Consider the following 18,838-nt stretch of genomic DNA (forward strand, 5'->3'; position numbering starts at 1 on the left):
ATGTGCGAAAGGTAAACTTGCGATGTTGCTCAACCGTAAACACAGTAGCCATGTCACGATACTTGGATATGAAAAACTTCACCGGAAGCAGCGTTCATGGATCAGCAGCCAAGAAAACCCTGAAAGGACGTGGATGTTATTTTCCTCATCTTGACTTGTCATCTGAATTCAATTGAAGGGAACTCTTGTTGTGTATGGTTTTGGGCGATGAATATCAGTGGACGACGCTAAGACAAGTGTAACTTTGAGGTGTAAACTTCAGCAGGATAAGAGCTGATCATGCAACAACCAGCAGCAGCCAATCATTGAAGTAAGTGACAACAAAAAGACCTTTTAAGAAGAGAATATCTTACCTTTTTTTCTTCATGTACACACACTTTCATCTGTAAACCTTTTGCTGATATTAAAAAAAAAAGTAAGACTTACTGTTGTTATCAACTGATTGTTTAAATGAGGGTAGAAAACATAGTTAGCATTCAGTCAGCTAAGTGCTAAGCTACGCTAAGCTAAGCCGAGAGAAAACAAGAGTGTAAAACTCCACACCAGAAGCAAAATATGTCGTAATGATGTTGCAAAGGGGGTCAAGGTAGACGTGTACGATGGACGACCACCTCTCTGTCCGTGTTTGAACACCTCTCATCAAGCTAGCAGTTGTTTTAGCTCTCATTGCTGTAGGAATGTTCACCCTCCCTTTTAAAAAAACAAGAGCCTCCTCCGGTTCATCATCGGCTCTTCGTCTCGGGACTCATGTTCCGATCAAAAAGGCTTCAATGCATTTTCTACAAAGTGCAAAGTACACAAGCGTCCAAAAGAAAGACTTGTTAGCTTAGATTCTGAAAGATTAGCTCATAAAACAAACCAAAAAAGTCACTTTAAATATGTAGGTATCTGCAGGCCTGCCTGTACAGAAAAAAAGGCAAAAATAAAACAACAGGTGGATTCTAATCAGGACACATGCCGGGATGAGCAACGTAAAGAAGTGTGGACGATAGAGAATGTTTCAGTGAGTAGCAGAGTGCAATATTAAAGCCATGTGATCCAAGAGAAGCTTTTCTCGTCACATGAAGTTAAAGGAGGCGAAGCAGGACTCGTCAGTGCCACATTTTGTGCTGCACAGAACCTTCTCTTGAAAAGGCAAAACACAAATTGAAAGATGAAGGAGATTCAAGTCATAGTTACAGGGTGAACCCCCCTCGCCGGGTCTCAGGACATCCGCCTCCGACAGACGCCGTCGTCATCGCCGTGCAGGCTCTGTCCTGAGTCGGCCTCAGTGCAGTGGAGATGACCGACCTTCGACCTGGCCCGGGGAAGAACCATCCCAAAACCTCTTTTCTGCCGTCTCCCGTGTCCTTCTTCAGCGGAGCGCTCCAGTCCTCCTCACAGCCTCGACCACCGGTCCTGTGTCTGAGTGTGCTGGGCGGTGTTCGGTGGACGGACTCCTCCAGCAGGTGGTCAGAGGGAGGAACACATTCTGCTAATATTCACTTGTTGGTGATGAATGGATCCACCGAAGGGACTTTTGAGAGGTGAAGAAGAAGGAGGGATGAACTGCTGTGAAACAGCACACATTACTTAAACGCCGAAAACTCCCCTGGGAAGGTAAAAAACAAAGGAGACAGAATTTTAGTGATGGATTGACGAGCATATGTCAGCAGTTATTCAGCTGGTTCTTGAAATAACCCAATAGACATTTTGAATTCTCAGGTTTGGACACAACTTCTGAGATTCATGGCAAACTGAAGTGAACATGTAACATTCTGTCGTAAGCTTGGGACAAGAGACAGAGGACACCCTGGACAGATCTCAACTTCTATACATTTAAACCATCACACGGATATCAAATCATAAACACTTCAATAATCCGCCATTAAGTGGCGCTAACCTGCTGTTGACCAATGGCGTTTGTGTTTCTGTCATGTGACGTGTGACTTACCTCCACAACTTTATTGACACCACAATAGAACAATTTAATTTGCAAGAGTGTTTATTTATTTTTTAATTTAAGAATATTTTAAACCTTGTATAATTACAATTAAGTGCAGCATCGTAGTATATCTCCATGAGGTGCATTATTATGGAGCCTCACATTTTGACCTTATTTTGAGCAGCATAAATCATAAATAAAGCTTTAAAGGAACTCTGTCGATTTATGAGAAAATGTATGTTATTCAAGTTTGCCTTATAGTCCCAAAAATATGGTACACTAGTTTATGTGAGTCATTTGTTAACTTTAATTTAGTTCCTGAAATGGGTCTACAAGAATAAATCATTTTGGTCTGGTAATTATTGGAAAGGCTTTGCTGTGATGGGATTAGTTTTTTTTTATTAAACGGATACAGAACAGTGGTTATATAGGGCAACTGCAAGTAACTAGTTACACATGCCTCGACTGCGTAGAAAGAATAGTGTGGTATCTAGAGACTAGGGGTGTCGATGTTTGCAGACACGCCTACAGTAAGAATCAGTTACGAACATGCTTCTCTGAACTGTGGGAGGAAAGTCGAGTGCAGAGACGCAAATAAAACCTACCATAGCCACCGGCCTGTATTGGGGTCTTGGGTCCCGCCCTGGCAGGAAGGTAGTTATTTTTACGTAAGAGTTCAACCCTCTGCCCTGTCGAACGAAGCCAAAGCGCTGGCCTATCACAGGTGATGTAAATGTACAATGTTGTAGCTCAACTCTTCAGTTATTGCCATGTGAGAACACACAACAACACTAACAGAAATCCGGGATTCAAAATATGTTCGTTTATTATCTTCTTCTATCTCTCAACACACATCCATCAATGTCAAGAGAACAGCGCACCCAAGTGGTCATTAGGTTCCACTACAGTTATTGTTATCATTTGACAATAATGGTTACAGTTGCTTATAGAGTCAGTAATTGGTTTTGGTTTTCAGTATGAACATCCATAATACCCTGACGAGTAAAAAGTAACAAGGAGGGCGAGCAGGAAGCAACGCCATCCATGTCTACTGAAAACACACTGAAGTCAACCTGAACCCTGGAGTGAACCTTCAAACTGAGAGTCGCTGCAGCTAAAGCTTTACTTGAACTCACCAAGACACCTGTCTTGGACTTGGGCTCAGTTCAGTGTTTTTATTGTACCTTTTAAAAACAAGGCTCCTGTAGAATGACTAAATAGCCTATATTGTGATGATTGTTATTTGGTGCCCTTTAAAAAGACATATTTTTAAGCAACTGGGCTTCATCAAGTATCAAACACATCACACATCACATGATTTTGTTTAATGAGATGACAACTTATTTGATGTTCAATCCAGTGTTCAGGTTGACTTCAGTGCTTATGTTTTTAGTAGAAGTGAAGCTGTGGTGCTTTAGTTTAATACATGGACACAGCACTAAACTTTGAAAATCACTTTTCAGTAATGGGAGAATTTTTTCTCTATACTGTGCGATTAGTCCCAGAGCCATTTTTCCATTTAGGTTGAAAAGTTTGCCCCCTGAAAAAATGTAATGCCCCCCTTTAAATGTTTTTTCTGCAGCCGGGTCTGAACAAGTGTGTGATCCCACCTGGGGGAAAAGGGGGCGCTCTTCTCTCTTCTTCTTCAGGCAGTCGGCCATCAGCCTCTTCATGGCCTTGGGACAGTTGCTGCGCACCTTGCTGAGGTCCGGCGACAGGTAACCTGGACCCACCATGAATATTATCTGCAGCAGAAACCGTTTCATTACATCTTTGAGAGGACTCTGCTTTATTATAGAAAAAGACTGGAGTGTGACGAACAAACATCTGACCTGGTCTCGGTTGTTGATGTTGGAGTAGGGCAGAGCTCCGGACATGAGCTCATACAGCACGATGCCGAAGGCGTAGACGTCGGACTGGAAGCTGTAGGGATTCTTGTCCTGCAGTCTGATGACCTCAGGAGCCTGAAAGAGCAGTCCTGTCAGGAGGGAGTTCAGGTGAGTCGCGAGGGGCAGCTTCACACTCACCATCCACAGGATAGACCCAGACAGCTGCTCAAACTGGTGTGAGCCGCTCCAGCGGGACTTCACTGTGGCCAGACCGAAGTCACCGATCTTTACCGTCAGGTCCTCGTGGAGGAAAATATCTGGAGGAGAAGTCGTCAAGGACACTTCCTGGGAAGAATGCTTTTCATTTCTGGAAAAAAGATATTCTTACAATTGTAATTCTTTTGTTAGACGTTTGATAAACCAAAGATCAATGGTTGTCTTATCCACAATCAAAATGGGACACCTGTCACTCAAGGAGCTAATGAGTGATAGGAATAACACGAGTTTCAATGCTTTTGATTTATTTTAAGTAGTTTCATGTAACTTTCAATAACTCCAGACTGGTTGATCTCTCTTAGACAGACCTGTGGTGGTACCTGGACAGCAGGGGAAACAGAGAAAAAGCATTTGGAGCTTGAAAAAGTGAGTTAAGGCAGAAGAGGAGAGAAGAAGAAAGTTGACTTTAAAGAGTGCGTTTGCCGTTTGAATGTGCAGAAGAGGTCATGCAGTGGCAAATAATGTTTGTTACCCTATGATTTATTATTTTTTCATTTTACATCATGAATGAAACTCATTCGTACTTTAACTCTCAATTGTGAATACTTTCAAGAATGATTTATACAAGTTAAAAGCCTTAATAATTACAAATCTAAAACTAATTATTTTATTGACTTGCAGTCACGTTTATGCAATTTAATGAAAGACGTCATATATATATAAATAAATAGCTCAGTTAGACTATTCTTATTTATAAGGCCAAATATTTTTTAATGGAGCTACACTGGTAAATGATACATGGACATTTTAAATACTACATTCATTATCAAAAGGCTTGACTTATCCAAGGAATCTCTTAAAAACAGCATCATTTATTTGCATATATTTACCATACAATGATGAAGAAAACAACTCTTTTGAAGTCTGTGTGTAACAAAAGTGCATCACAGTGTTTGAAACAGTAAGATTGAAGTGAATCCCACAACCATGAGAGAGAACATGTGAAAACATAAAGAGGGAAACACACACAGTGGACTTGACACAAGGTAAAGGGGCTGTTGTGCTGGGGTGGAGGTGTAGGTGAAGGAGGAGGATGGGGGAAGAGAGGAAGAACACAGGAACACACAGAGGCCTAACTACCTCGGAAAACAGGCTCGGGCTCAAAATCAAAGACTATGTCATTGGGGTAGGAGTATAGGAGGGGGCTTGAGGTCCGTGTTCGGTGCTTCCTCAAGCAGCGGGCGGGGTGGGTCGGGGGGGCTGCTGGGCAAAAAGAGACAGACACACCATCACTGCTACTCACCCGGCCCCTCTAACCACCAACTGTCCATGGTTTTGCTCATGGCTTTACTGGAGCATTCATCTTACAACTATCACAGTTCCACTTCCTATTTTTAAACATTACCAGTTCAGTGAAGACGATTCTCTGAGACCAATCGTGGCAGAAACTAATACTGGCAACTCTTGATCCTTCTTAACATTTATTGTTAGAAAAATATGTTTTTTCACGTTTCCATTAATTCATATTTTTATATTGAAGCAATCATTGACTTTAATTACATCTATCTTGGATTATTATCATTACTATCATTTATATTACAAATGCATTGTTATTTAAAAATACAAGACAATATTTGCTTTATTTTTAGTCATGTATGTACTGGAATGGTTCTAACCATCTGTTTATTTATTTAACAAAATAATACAGTTAAAGAGTTTATGTTACAAAATTTCTAAACTGCTAATAAATGCAAGTCAAGTGTCGTTTAAGCTAGTTTTTAATTGCATGTAAATCTCCAAAAGGGAAATATATTGAGAGGTGCAGGCTTGTTAAACTGATATATAGATATAATATATATATATAAATATATATATATATGAGTCACTTGACAACTTTATTTAACCTAATTACTGTGAATTATGAATGAGGAGCTAATGAGGCTCATAAACATTGTTGCTAAATTGCTAATGAAGTTATAGTTTATTTTACACACTAGCTTACAGGCAATATTTGAAAAGCACTGCAGAAATACACTAGATAAACAAATACATAAATATGGCTGATATGACAAGATTACTAACAGGTTTTTTTTTATTCACCCTAAAACATGACTATTGACATGTGTACCAATTGTTATTATAGTTACTTATTTAACCAAGTAGCTGAGTGTGTAGAAGCTGTTGGATGAATCATTTTATCATATTTGGTTGTTCAAGCAAAGCGAACAACACACAATTAAATATTATATATGGTATATGGTATTGTCTTTTTCAACATTCCATTTATATTCATATTCATTATTGGGTCTCACACACACACACACACACACACACAAAAGACTAAGAGCACGCAGACGCGGAATGGTTGGAAAGAAAGCCACAGGATGTTTGGGAAATGTTGCGTGTTGATCTTTATAATAATAATCTCTATTTATTTGGCACCTTTATAGATCAGGGTCACAAAGTGCTTTGACAGCCATTCACACATACTGATGGGAGTAGGCTGCACCACATGGCGCTGAATCTGCCATCAGGGTAAAGTGTCTTCAGGGACACAACGACACAAGCTTGTCTGGAGCTGGGATTGAACCTGCAACCTTTTGGACTGCAGGCAACCACTCTACCATCTGAGCTATGACGCCCCTTATGACCTCCCTCCGACCTCGGTAAGCACTGATCACAAATCAGATCCTGTAAAGAATCAACATTTGTGTTACTATTATTATAGATAAATAGTTTAAGGAAAGAATATACAACGTCGGATGAAATCATTTGAACATTCATCCATTTTTTTCAGATGCAGGCAGAACCTCTGACTACTTGGTTTCACATTCTTACATCAAAAATCAAGTCATTTATATCAACAACTGTTGCATCTCACATCAATGTTGACAGGCTCGATGGTGTTGATATGGACGTTGGGTGCGGACGACGAGCGGTCCCGCTGCCCAAACTGGTTACGGTGGTCTTCCTCATTGGGCCGGAAACTAGGTGGGATGGGTATGGACTTGGACGGGGACACAGTGGCGTGGCATATGGATCTGGAAAGGTTTGAAGCCATCAATAAGAGAGAGCACAGAGACGAACACGCAGAAAGGGAGAGAGCGGGGATTACCCTGTGGAGTCTGATGGGGGGAGTGAAGGACAGACTTCGGACACGGGGGTCGTCCCTTCTGAAGAAACTTCCTCCTGAGTGAAGGGGTGGTGCTCGAAGAACTTGGAAACTAGCAATAAGCTTGAACCACAAAAGAAAATGTTATTAAAATCAAGTTTAAATGAAGGTTTTTTACTGAATGTTATCCTGCTTATATATGAATCTATAACTGCACACATGTTTATAGATGCATCAGGTTAAAAACAATACTTTCTTTATATTAAATTGTTAATTATTTAGACGCGCTTAAACTGACCATGACCTCAGTGAAGAGTCAACACTTTAAATCACAGCTTAATTTAAGATTTTGTACAACTTCTCAAGTGACACAACTTACTGTAACTGGTCGTAGTTGACACACATAAGAGGAACCTCGGTGCTGCAGCGCTGGTGGAACTTGTACCCCCATGTCTGGCAGCGGAACCCCTGGAAAAGCAGCTTCCTGCAGAAGTCGCAGAAGGCCAGAGTGAAGAAAGTCTTCCTCACCTAAAACTGATCAACTTTAATGCCTAAACAATTTAGAGTCATGAAGATGGAGGAGAACTTAGGTCTGTATCTGATGTGCTGATAAAGTACAATTTATAGTAATAATACCTTTCATTATTAGTCATTATTATTAATGATTTGAACTGATAAACATGTACAGACTCCAGTTAAGCTGCTTTTTTGCTAACTAACTAGATTCATATCATATAAAATATAAGGAATAAGTTACTAAGACACATTGGACAGCAGGTGGCAGTGTCATTTCAGAGATTGCTTAAACGACATTATATTGTTTAGGTTTTATATGATGCAACTTTTAAAATACATAATGGAATATAACAAAAAAAAAGTGTTCCTTTAGATATATGGAGGGAGGATTGTGTTCTCCTCCGAACTTGTCCAGGAGAGCTTCCAAGTGTTCTTGTGTCAGCTTGATCATGTGTTTGATATTCCAGATCTGAGGAGAAACACAAAGGTTTGTTCAAATTCTGATCCAACAGAGTTCAGAGAATCGTCTCACCACCCTCTAATAAACATGATGGAGATTAGGATCTGCTTTTCTCTTCAAGAAAAGAAAAAAGAAAACATCTAGAAGTATTAAACCCGTCACGAGCTGCTGCCGAGAGATGCTAGCTTTGTAACGTCTTAAACATGTAGCTCTTAAAGAAGAATTTCCATCAGTAAACATTCAACTTTATTTTAAAAAGGTAAAACCAAAGTCCACCTAACATGTATAGATCAGATATCACTGAGAACATGGACGTCACCTTCCTACTCATTTAAATCCATGTTGTTTCATTGTATTATCAAGTCCATAAATATCTTTTTAGGATTGTCAAAAAAAGTCACACAAAATAATCCTTTAGTATCGGTGGATCCAGATGGTAATGAGCAACAAACTCCAACAACAACAAAACCTCATAGGCAAAGATTAGAAGAAAAAGTTCAAGTTAACACTTAAATTCTTTAAAAAAGTTTAAAATCAATCATTGTGGACAACTTGTGTTATAGTAGCTCTATTTTACAAAGTATTTCAGCACCAACTGTATTTAAATTGATGTCATGTCATTTCCCAACTTTTAATGAACGACTTTAGAATGACCTTCAGTGGAGAAACAACACAAACTTTCACCAAGGAAGGTCACATTACTTCTTCCCAAGTATTTTATTTAAACCGAAGAACTTTGATGTTTCTTGGGCTGGAGTCGAACCCACAACTGGATCACAACCACCAGAACAATTGTACTGAAAGCAAGAGTGTTCTGAACTTGACAATCCTTGAGCAGTTCTATCTAGATTACATTTGAAATGGTGTCTCAAAGCATTTGTTTCGTTTCTCGACAATCGATTAAATGATTTGTTCCAAAAATTGATTTTTTTTTTACTCATGAATTGAGCAGAGTGCAGGAGCAGAAAATTCAAATGCCAAACAATTCATATACAAGGGCCTTAAAAGATCTCCATGATCCAGAACATCACTAGAACTAAATGATAAAAGTTGAATGCAAACTTTTTTATTGATTCAGATTAAGACCCTGTAAATATTTACAATTGGTTTAATCTTCAATCAACATGTTCATTTAAATTACGAGGTAAAGCTCTGTCTAAATACAGCAGTGATACAGGAGGGATTGATTTTGTCTTGACCTTTATTTTTCATTGTTTTATGTGTTTTTTTGTTTCTATATGTACACTCTGTTGTTGTTGTTTCTTTGGTATTGCAATAGATTATTTTTCTGAATTTACTGTCTCTTGAAAAAAAAAGAGCATATACGTAACATTGCTGTGTCTGCATATTTACATAGTTGCCTTTACATCAGACCAACATTGCCTGGAATGCCTGTATTGCATACTTGTGCTCGATACAAATATTTTAAATTTAAAAAGTAATATCACGCTACTCAAGAATTTATCAGCAGGATTCTACATACATAGAACACATTTAATACTTGATGGTCGGACAAAACTGAGTTCTGAGGAGAGACATTTGTTGTTTTAACTTCAGGTCTGTTTGCTAGAACAAGATCTAAGGTGTGGTTGAAACAGTGAGTCAGGGCCAAGAGATCCATAAAATCCTCCTATAGAGAGTGTCACATGTCTTTGTAGAACCATGGAAACAAAAATAACCTGTTGATTTTGAAACCGTGTGAAACGTACAAAGTATGTTTGTCTCATATATGGGCAATAAAATCAACCGCTATCAGTGAAAAAATGATAATGCAGAGAATAATGATTCACTTCATATGTTCACTGTCATTGATGATCAGCGCTATATAAATACAAATTACTTACTTCTTTACTTCCTTTAGGAGTATTGAGAGGAGGAATACGATCAGAGTGGTTGTTTGTTCTGCTAAATGGTAAAAGCAATTTAGTTCAGGTGAAATACTAATTTTCTACTCAGCCTCATGTTGTTCAACAGTTGTGATTCATTTTAGAATAATGGGTTCCTTTTCAGAGTTATAGTAAAAAAAATGTTTGTTCATTTTAAAGAAGCAAATGACGCTCAATGGTCTTTGTCCACATCTTGTTCCAAAATGACAAACTTAAAATATCCAAATACTAGTGATGGTCTGGTGAAGCTTCATGAAACAGTGTCTTTTCATTTTTCCAGAACAATTGTTGTCGTCAAGGCTTCAGTACAAGAGAGATGTTACAGACGAGCACCACAGAGGTTTGGATATTTTTTAATATCAATTTCAACAAAGACAAAAAGACCTACAAACTATAGTCTTTACATTAATAGGAAAATACATTTTTATTTTTGTTAAAAGTTATAAAGAATTACATTAAAAATGTCGCTTAATAGTATATTGTCTTGAACACAACAACCACTCTGATCATATTCCTCTCAATACTGCACAAGGAAGTAAAGAAGGATCATCAATGACAGAGAACATATGAAGTGAATCATTATTCTCTGTCTGCTTCACACTCAGGAAGGAATATCACAACTCTTCATCATGGTTAGTGACACCAAACACTTTACAAACACATTTCTTAAGTTAAGAACTATAGAAATGATCCCTGAAAGTATAGTCTTAACTTAACTCTGCACCAACATCACACTCCATCCTCACACCAAACCATTACAGTGACGGATGCATAGTTTTTGAATTTTAAAATGTTACTGTCATTCATTTGATTGCAAAGAGATGAGACTAGAAAACATAATTGTAGTTTCATAGTTTATACACAACATGTATTCAAAATCACTACGTTCAATTCCATAATTCATCTAAACTGTGATTATTGATCACCATGACATTAAAACAACTATATCAGGTTATTTTATTATGCATTACAAACAATTGTAAACATTAAACAATATAGTTTAATACAAGGGAAAATACATTTGAACAAGAGTTGTGTTTGATGTTAAAATGAAAATATTTATTCAATTATAAAAATGTTAACTTAGGTGAGCGACTCACAGCTAGGGGGCGATCTAGGTGGATTGTTGTGGTGTCCTCTTCCACGCTGCAAACAGAAAGCAGTTGAGTGCAGTGAGGGCGTGACACACAAGTCTCATAGAGGCACACCTGACTGGTGCAGGTGCTCGGGGGGCGGAGTCAAACATCCACACTGGGCGTCTCACCACACCTGTCCAAATGTGTCGTCAGTGTTGCACATTTGAGCTCTGGCGGGATCTAAGATGGCGGCACAGGTGTGGCGTGAGATCGGCGTCTCATGGTTGTGTAACCTGATGAAGTTTGACTTGAGAGAAGCAGGTCAGAGAGCAAACCTCCACAAACACATTCAGCCGACTCAGCAGGAAACTTTGAATCAAGTTTCTACATGTGAATTGTCGGCACAAGCTCTTCTGGATTTTTCTTCTACACAAAAGTGGACACAACTTATGTGCACCTGTTCAGCACAAGACGAGTTGATCAAAGCAATACAGTCATATTTAGGACATGAGTTGATCAGGAAACAGAAGGAGAGGTCAGAGATGTTGACCTTTCATAACAGCTGCACAAATGGATTCTTTCTGAGCCTCCACTGACCCTCAATGACAAGTGACTTTACTGAACATTTGGAGTCCAAACACATGTGGACGTTTTCTGTCCATTTATTTGAAGATCAAAACACACAAGAAATGAAGCAGCAGTTCAACTATGTTTGACAAGATTCTTCACCTCTGACATCACAACTGACGCTTCATTAACTAGTGTCTACACACCAGGAAGAAAACACACAAACTATTACATGAACACAAAACTGTCTGTGCGTGTACTTGTGTGTGTGCGTGTGTGTGTGTGTGTGTGTGTGTGTGTCTACACATTCATAAATTTGTCACTGTGTGTCTGATTTTTTTCCATTTTGGTTTTTGCATGTTTGTACTTCTGTTTGTTATTTGATGTGTAAATACATGTGTTTGTTATCTTTTTATTTGTGTGTGCGCTTATTTTCAGGTTTGTTCAACTGTTTTCGTGAGTGTGTTTGGGCATGTGTGCCTGATTTTGTGTGTCAGTACCAGTTTTTAGACTCTGTTTGTCTGTATATATTTTCCGTGTGTGTATCATTTTGTCTACAGAGACATCTGTGTGTGTGCGTTAGTTATTGTGTGTTAGTGCTTTTGTTGCGCCAGAGAAGCATGTGTTTAAGTATTTATGTGTGTGCATTTCTGTGTAGTAGTAAAGCACATGTGTGTGTGTTTGTCATTGTGTGTGATTGCTTTTTTGTGTGTGTGCGTGTTTGTGCATTTTTTGCTTTGGTAAAGCATGCGTGTGTGTGTTTGCAGTTGTTTGTGATGGCATTTTTGTGTGTCAGAGATGCATGTGTGTGCATCCTTGTGTGATGGTGAAGCATGTGTGTGTTTGTGTGTGATTGTGAGTGAGTGCATTATTGTGTTTTAGAGAAGCATGTTTGTGAGTGTTTGTGTGTGTGCATTTATTTGTGTTAAAGTGAAGCATGTGTGTGAGTGTTTGTGTGTGTGAGTGTATTTGTGTGGTACAGAATCGTGTGTGTGCATTTATCTGTGTGTGTGTGTAGTTTTCATAACGGCTCAGATCACATGACATCCTGATGTGAGTTTCAAACACATTTCCAGTGAAGGAACAAAGATCAGCAGCTCTGACGTCTGCAGAGTCTCAGAAGAAAAAGACGTTTCTTGGTCGATTCCTCCTGAAACACGGAGACAGAAAAATGTATCAACTTGTAAAATCATGCGTGAAGTGAGTCTTGAAGAAAAGTGACAATTATCATCCACTGACTTTAGTCTCTGTCCACGGGCGGATCCTTCAGATGGTCCAGCTCCGAGCTGGGGGCCGCTGTAAGATCACAAACCCTGTTAGCTTGTGTGCTTCTCACCAGCAGATGAAACTAGTGTCAACACTGATGCTAGCATGCTAGCACTCTGTCACATGGTCAACATCTGAGCTGAGACAAGATCATGTACTTACAAGACGAGTCAGAGTCGCCTGAAATGGAAAGAAAGAGGACAAATTACACCTGAAGAAGATGAACATAGAAGAGTTCCTCTGACCTCTTCTCATCTCTGCTGACCTTCTTTGACCTTCTATTCTTTCTCTCCAGTATCTGGAGATGATCTGGATCAAATCACAAACTCTCACCTTTCTTCTTCTTCTTGTAGATGAAGTATCCAACCACTGTGAGCACCAGAGCGGAGGCAGCGACGGCGGCCATGATGATGTACAAGGTCAGGAAAGTCCTGGCTGTGGATGGAGAGCAAAGTAAGTGGAGACATGATCAGGTGACCAGTGTTAGAGACGTGGTGGGGCCTCATTCAGCAGATCCATGCTGACCACACCTGGACTCTCATCTGGATGAAAGAAACCTCTGGAGACACCAAGAAGGTTCTGAAGACTCTTACCGTTGGTCAGGATGTTTGACGGATCCAGTTTGGTGACCACGTCTTCCGGAATGCCGTCCAGTTGAAACACACACTCGTACCTGGACCAGTCGTCAGACGGGAGTTTCAGGTCCACCATGTTCTGGAAGGTTCCGTCAGGGTTGGGGAGGATCTCTCCGTGTTCCACGTCCTCGTGCAGCTCCTCTCCGTCTTTGGTCCAGAACAACATGGCTCTGTCGGGGTAGAAGCCTGTAGCGTGGCAGGTGACCGGAGAGCTGGCTGTCTTCTGGAGGAGAGACACTCGTGGACGCTCTGAAGGGAGAGACACCACACTTCAGAGAGAAAGTCAAAGGATGGACAGAGAATGAAGGAGAGGAGGAGGAGGGAGGACAGGGGTGGAGGTGAGGAAAAGAAGATAAGAGGAGAGAGAGAGAGAGAGGACATGAGGAGAGAGAGGAGGGAGAGAAGGAGGAAGGAGAGCAGAAGGAGAAGAAGGTCATGGAACTACCTGTTCTCATCAAGGTTTTGCTCCCAAACTTCACAAACTTCTTCAGTTCATTTGGACATTCCTGGGTGTAATAGAACTGATTATATTTATTCATGCCTTCATTCTGGTCCCACTTGTGTTTGCTGATGACGGCCTGAGGACTCGGAGCGACCCAGGTCAGAGTCTGAAGGTCAAACACGATGAAGTCTTCTCCATCATAGCCGTACTGTTCATAACCTTTGACCTCTCCAGTCTCATCGTCCCACTCACAACCGTCCATTATCTGAAAGATGTGAACACCTGAGAGAGAAACCAGAGTGAGACCTGATCTACTCCACTGTTTAATACTCCACTGTGATCTACTCCACTGTTTAATACTCCACTGTGGTCTACTCCACAGTTTCATACTCCACTGTGGTCTACTCCACAGTTTAATACTCCACTGTGATCTACTCCACTGTTTAATACTCCACTGTGATCTACTCCTCTGTTTAATACTCCACTGTTGTCTACTCCACTGTTTAATACTCCACTGTGGTCTACTCCACTGTGATCTTCTCCACTGTTTAATACTCCACTGTGATCTACTCCACTGTGGTCTACTCCACTGTGATCTACTCCACTGTGATCTACTCCACTGTTTAATACTCCACTGTGGTCTACTCCACTGTGGTCTACTCCACTGTTTATTACTCCACTGTGATCTACTCCACTGTTTAATACTCCACTGTGGTCTACTCCACTGTGGTCTACTCCACTGTTTATTACTCCACTGTGATCTACTCCACTGTTTAATACTCCACTGTGGTCTACTCCACTGTGGTCTACTCCACTGTTTAATACTCCACTGTGATGTACTCCACTGTTTAATACTCCACTGTGATCTACTCCACTGTTTAATACTCCACTGTGGTCTACTCCACTGTTTAATACTCCACTGTGATCTACTCCACTGTTTAATACTCCACTGTGATCTACTCCACTGTTTAATACTCCACTGTGGTCTACTCCACTGTTTAATACTCCACTGTGATCTACTCCACTGTTTAATACTCCACTGTGGTCTACTCCACTGTTTAATACTCCACTGTGGTCTACTCCACTGTTTAATACTCCACTGTGGTCTACTCCACTGTTTAATACTCCACTGTGATCTACTCCACTGTTTAATACTCCACTGTGATCTACTCCACTGTTTAATACTCCACTGTGGTCTACTCCACTGTTTAATACTCCACTGTGATCTACTCCACTGTTTAATACTCCACTGTGATCTACTCCACTGTTTAATACTCCACTGTGATCTACTTCACTGTTTAATACTCCACTGTGATCTACTCCACTGTTTAATACTCCACTGTGATCTACTCCACTGTGATCTACTTCACTGTTTATTACTCCACTGTGGTCTACTCCACTGTTTAATACTCCACTGTGATCTACTCCACTGTTTAATACTCCACTGTGGTCTACTCCACTGTTTAATACTCCACTGTGGTCTACTCCACTGTTTAATACTCCACTGTGATCTACTTCACTGTTTAATACGCCACTGTGATCTACTCCACTGTTTCATACTCCACTGTGGTCTACTCCACTGTTTAATACTCCACTGTGATCTACTCCACTGTTTAATACTCCACTGTGATCTACTCCACTGTTTAATACTCCACTGTGGTCTACTCCACTGTTTAATACTCCACTGTGATCTACTCCACTGTTTAATACTCCACTGTGATCTACTCCACTGTTTAATACTCCACTGTGATCTACTCCACTGTTTAATACTCCACTGTGATCTACTCCACTGTTTAATACTCCACTGTGATCTACTCCACTGTTTAATACTCCACTGTGGTCTACTCCACTGTTTAATACTCCACTGTGGTCTACTCCACTGTTTAATACTCCACTGTGATCTACTCCACTGTTTAATACTCCACTGTGGTCTACTCCACTGTTTAATACTCCACTGTGATCTACTCCACTGTTTAATACTCCACTGTGATCTACTCCACTGTTTAATACTCCACTGTGATCTACTTCACTGTTTAATACTCCACTGTGATCTACTCCACTGTTTAATACTCCACTGTGATCTACTCCACTGTTTAATACTTCACTGTTTATTACTCCACTGTGGTCTACTCCACTGTTTAATACTCCACTGTGATCTACTCCACTGTTTAATACTCCACTGTGGTCTACTCCACTGTTTAATACTCCACTGTGGTCTACTCCACTGTTTAATACTCCACTGTGATCTACTTCACTGTTTAATACGCCACTGTGATCTACTCCACTGTTTCATACTCCACTGTGGTCTACTCCACTGTTTAATACTCCACTGTGATCTACTCCACTGTTTAATACTCCACTGTGATCTACTCCACTGTTTAATACTCCACTGTGGTCTACTCCACTGTTTAATACTCCACTGTGATCTACTCCACTGTTTAATACTCCACTGTGATCTACTCCACTGTTTAATACTCCACTGTGATCTACTCCACTGTTTAATACTCCACTGTGATCTACTCCACTGTTTAATACTCCACTGTGATCTACTCCACTGTTTAATACTCCACTGTGATCTACTCCACTGTTTAATACACCACTGTGATCTACTCCACTGTTATCTACTCCACTGTTTAATACTCCACTGTGATCTACTCCACTGTTTAATACTCCACTGTGGTCTACTCCACTGTGATCTACTCCACTGTTTAATACTCCACTGTGGTCTACTCCACTGTTTAATACTCCACTGTGGTCTTCTCTTCTTCTCTGAACTTGTATGATCTACTCCAGTTTCCTCCTCTGATCTACTCTGTATACAAGATTGATGGTTCAGGATGTAAAAAGGTTGAACATGATTCAGTTTAAGGTCAAACATTGATTTTAAAGACAACAAACCTCCAGTTTGGTTGAATCTCTGTTTTACTATTTCAATGTTGTTCTTCTGGACCTGCTGGTTATTATTTAAGATATTTGTCTCTCTCTCCCAGTACTGAGGATCATCTGCTGTGACCTGGATCATCCAGTCTTGTTTGGGTACTTTTCTCCTGGTGTTGCTGTCGTAGTGTTCCACTTCAACTCCGTCCACATAAGTGACAGAAACAAACTCTGGGAAGTTTTTAACTCCAGCAGACGCAGTTTGGAAAAACTGCATTGTGTGAATCACTGTGAGACACAAAAACAAAGTTTAGATCTTCTCTGGTTCTGATGACACAACGTTGTGATGCAGCAGAACAATCACATCTTCTACAAAGACAAAGAGGTGAAGAACAGAGGGACAGTCAGCAGTGACACAAAGTTCACGTCCACACACGGACACCAGCAGAACATCCTTCACACTTCACTCTCCAAGAACCCTGGCTAACTGGGACACAACTATAGAAGAAGAAGAAGAAGAAAGAAGAAAAAACGATTAATATTAATAACAATCTGAAATGTAATAAATATTTATAATAAAACAAATAAGGAATAAAGAGAATTAAAAGAATAAATGGATGAATTAAGAAGAAACAGGAGCAACAATGTTGAAAAAGATCAAACAACTAAATTGAAATTGTTTTTAAAAAACGCATAGATAATAAAATATTAAAACCAAGTTCATGGAACAAATCTAAGAATGATTGATAGAATAAAGATCATTGAAGGACATTAAGGTTAATGATGAACTTAAATAACATGAGTTTATATCAGTTTATAAATAACATGTTTCTGAAGATTACTGTTCAACATGATTGTAAATGTTTCATTTAGATATTTTAAGTCCAAACACAAGTTCAGAGCAGCTGCTTCACTGAGTTGCTCCAATAAACTGTGAGATGTGATAATATGTTGAAGTGAGCTGAGCTACAAGGTTGTCTGAACATGCGCACTTAAGAAATGCGACACTTTCTTTGTTTTTATTTCCTCATTTTAGTTCATGATAGACTTGTTTACTAAAGTCAAATCAATGAAAATTGTAAAAGCTCTTCTTGTGAGTCAATGAATCTCCTGATGGCAGCATCGTTTAAAAACAAGTGATCAGCTCATGAAGCAAAACTCTGGAGTCACTTTCTGTTCAGCGTCAAACAAGTTCCTCCGTCAATCAACAGAAGTGACTCAACAGCGCCACCAGGTGAGCACCTGACATTGAGCTCGGATCTACTTTTCTGTGTACGACTTCTTCACGGTTCTGAGATGAAAAGTGAATCAGTGAAACACTTTGACTCCTCTGAGAGTGAAAAGGTCATGAAGGTTGTAGTGAAGAGTATTTGGAGAAATAAAAGGTGACGCAGGTGTGAACACATGAAAGTGGAGGAAGGAGACTCACTCGCAGTTGAGCTGTGGATCCACACAACAAGCACAAACAACACCTTCTTCATCTTCAGCTCTTTTCTGGAGACTAGGATCCAACAAGTCTTCAGGTCGACGAACGAAGTACAAGTGAAAGTAAACAACAGACGCAGGAAGAAATATCTGAGCCAATGAGGATTCAGTGTGACGTCACGTCCAGATGGAAAGTCAAAGTAAACCAAACATGTTATTACGACTATTTTCTGTGACAAAAACTCCACTTTAAACTTTATTATTATTTCTTAGAGTCGTTCTTCTGAACCTTAAAGTCACGCAGAATGTGAACTATGGAATACCAGGAGTGTCAAATTAAAGTGAAGAGAAATAAAAGTGGATTGAATTACTTTTTATTTTGACATACGATGATTTATATGTATAAACTTTCTTTCCTTCCTTTCTATTCTCTTTTATTCAGAAAAAAAAGTTTTTCTAAAATATTACTATGAAAGTAAAAAAAAAACGAGTTTTTTGTGGAGACGAGAAAAGCTTCTAGTTCCCTCTAGTGGTTCAAACATGACATTGAGCTCAAACAGTAAATACATTTGAATGATTTTCAGTCATTTTCATCAATTCAAGAACC

General features: G+C 39.7%; 2 protein-coding genes and 1 non-coding gene across 3 annotated transcripts; all 3 read right to left on the reverse strand.

Moving 5' to 3' along the window:
- Positions 1–1,175: 1,175 nt before the first annotated feature.
- Positions 1,176–7,810, reverse strand: LOC148074701 (serine/threonine-protein kinase B-raf-like). The gene is made up of 12 exons (XM_087796108.1): positions 7,802–7,810; positions 7,461–7,609; positions 7,085–7,204; positions 6,851–7,010; positions 6,621–6,660; positions 5,110–5,229; positions 4,338–4,349; positions 3,952–4,094; positions 3,757–3,888; positions 3,413–3,669; positions 2,530–2,567; positions 1,176–1,471 (listed from the first exon to the last, which is right to left on the reverse strand). The coding sequence occupies exons 1-12, from the start codon at positions 7,808–7,810 to the stop codon at positions 1,176–1,178; spliced, it is 1,476 nt and encodes a 491-aa protein (XP_087652234.1).
- A 2,629-nt stretch (positions 7,811–10,439) lies between these two features.
- On the reverse strand, positions 10,440–10,652 carry LOC148074702 (small nucleolar RNA U3). The gene has a single exon (XR_015712021.1). It is a non-coding gene; the product is annotated as a small nucleolar RNA U3 (small nucleolar RNA).
- A 1,803-nt stretch (positions 10,653–12,455) lies between these two features.
- Positions 12,456–17,088, reverse strand: LOC148074703 (major histocompatibility complex class I-related protein 1-like). Its single transcript, XM_087794817.1, has 7 exons — positions 16,828–17,088; positions 13,933–14,211; positions 13,446–13,736; positions 13,186–13,287; positions 13,015–13,032; positions 12,826–12,882; positions 12,456–12,736 (listed from the first exon to the last, which is right to left on the reverse strand). Exons 1-6 carry the CDS (start codon positions 17,081–17,083, stop codon positions 12,827–12,829), a joined length of 1,002 nt encoding a protein of 333 aa, XP_087650943.1. The 5' UTR covers positions 17,084–17,088; the 3' UTR covers positions 12,456–12,736; position 12,826.
- Between the last annotated feature and the right edge of the window lie 1,750 nt (positions 17,089–18,838).

The sequence above is a fragment of the Callionymus lyra genome, chromosome 7, assembly GCF_982586985.1.
Source record: "Callionymus lyra chromosome 7, fCalLyr1.hap1.1, whole genome shotgun sequence".
NCBI lineage: Eukaryota > Metazoa > Chordata > Actinopteri > Syngnathiformes > Callionymidae > Callionymus > Callionymus lyra.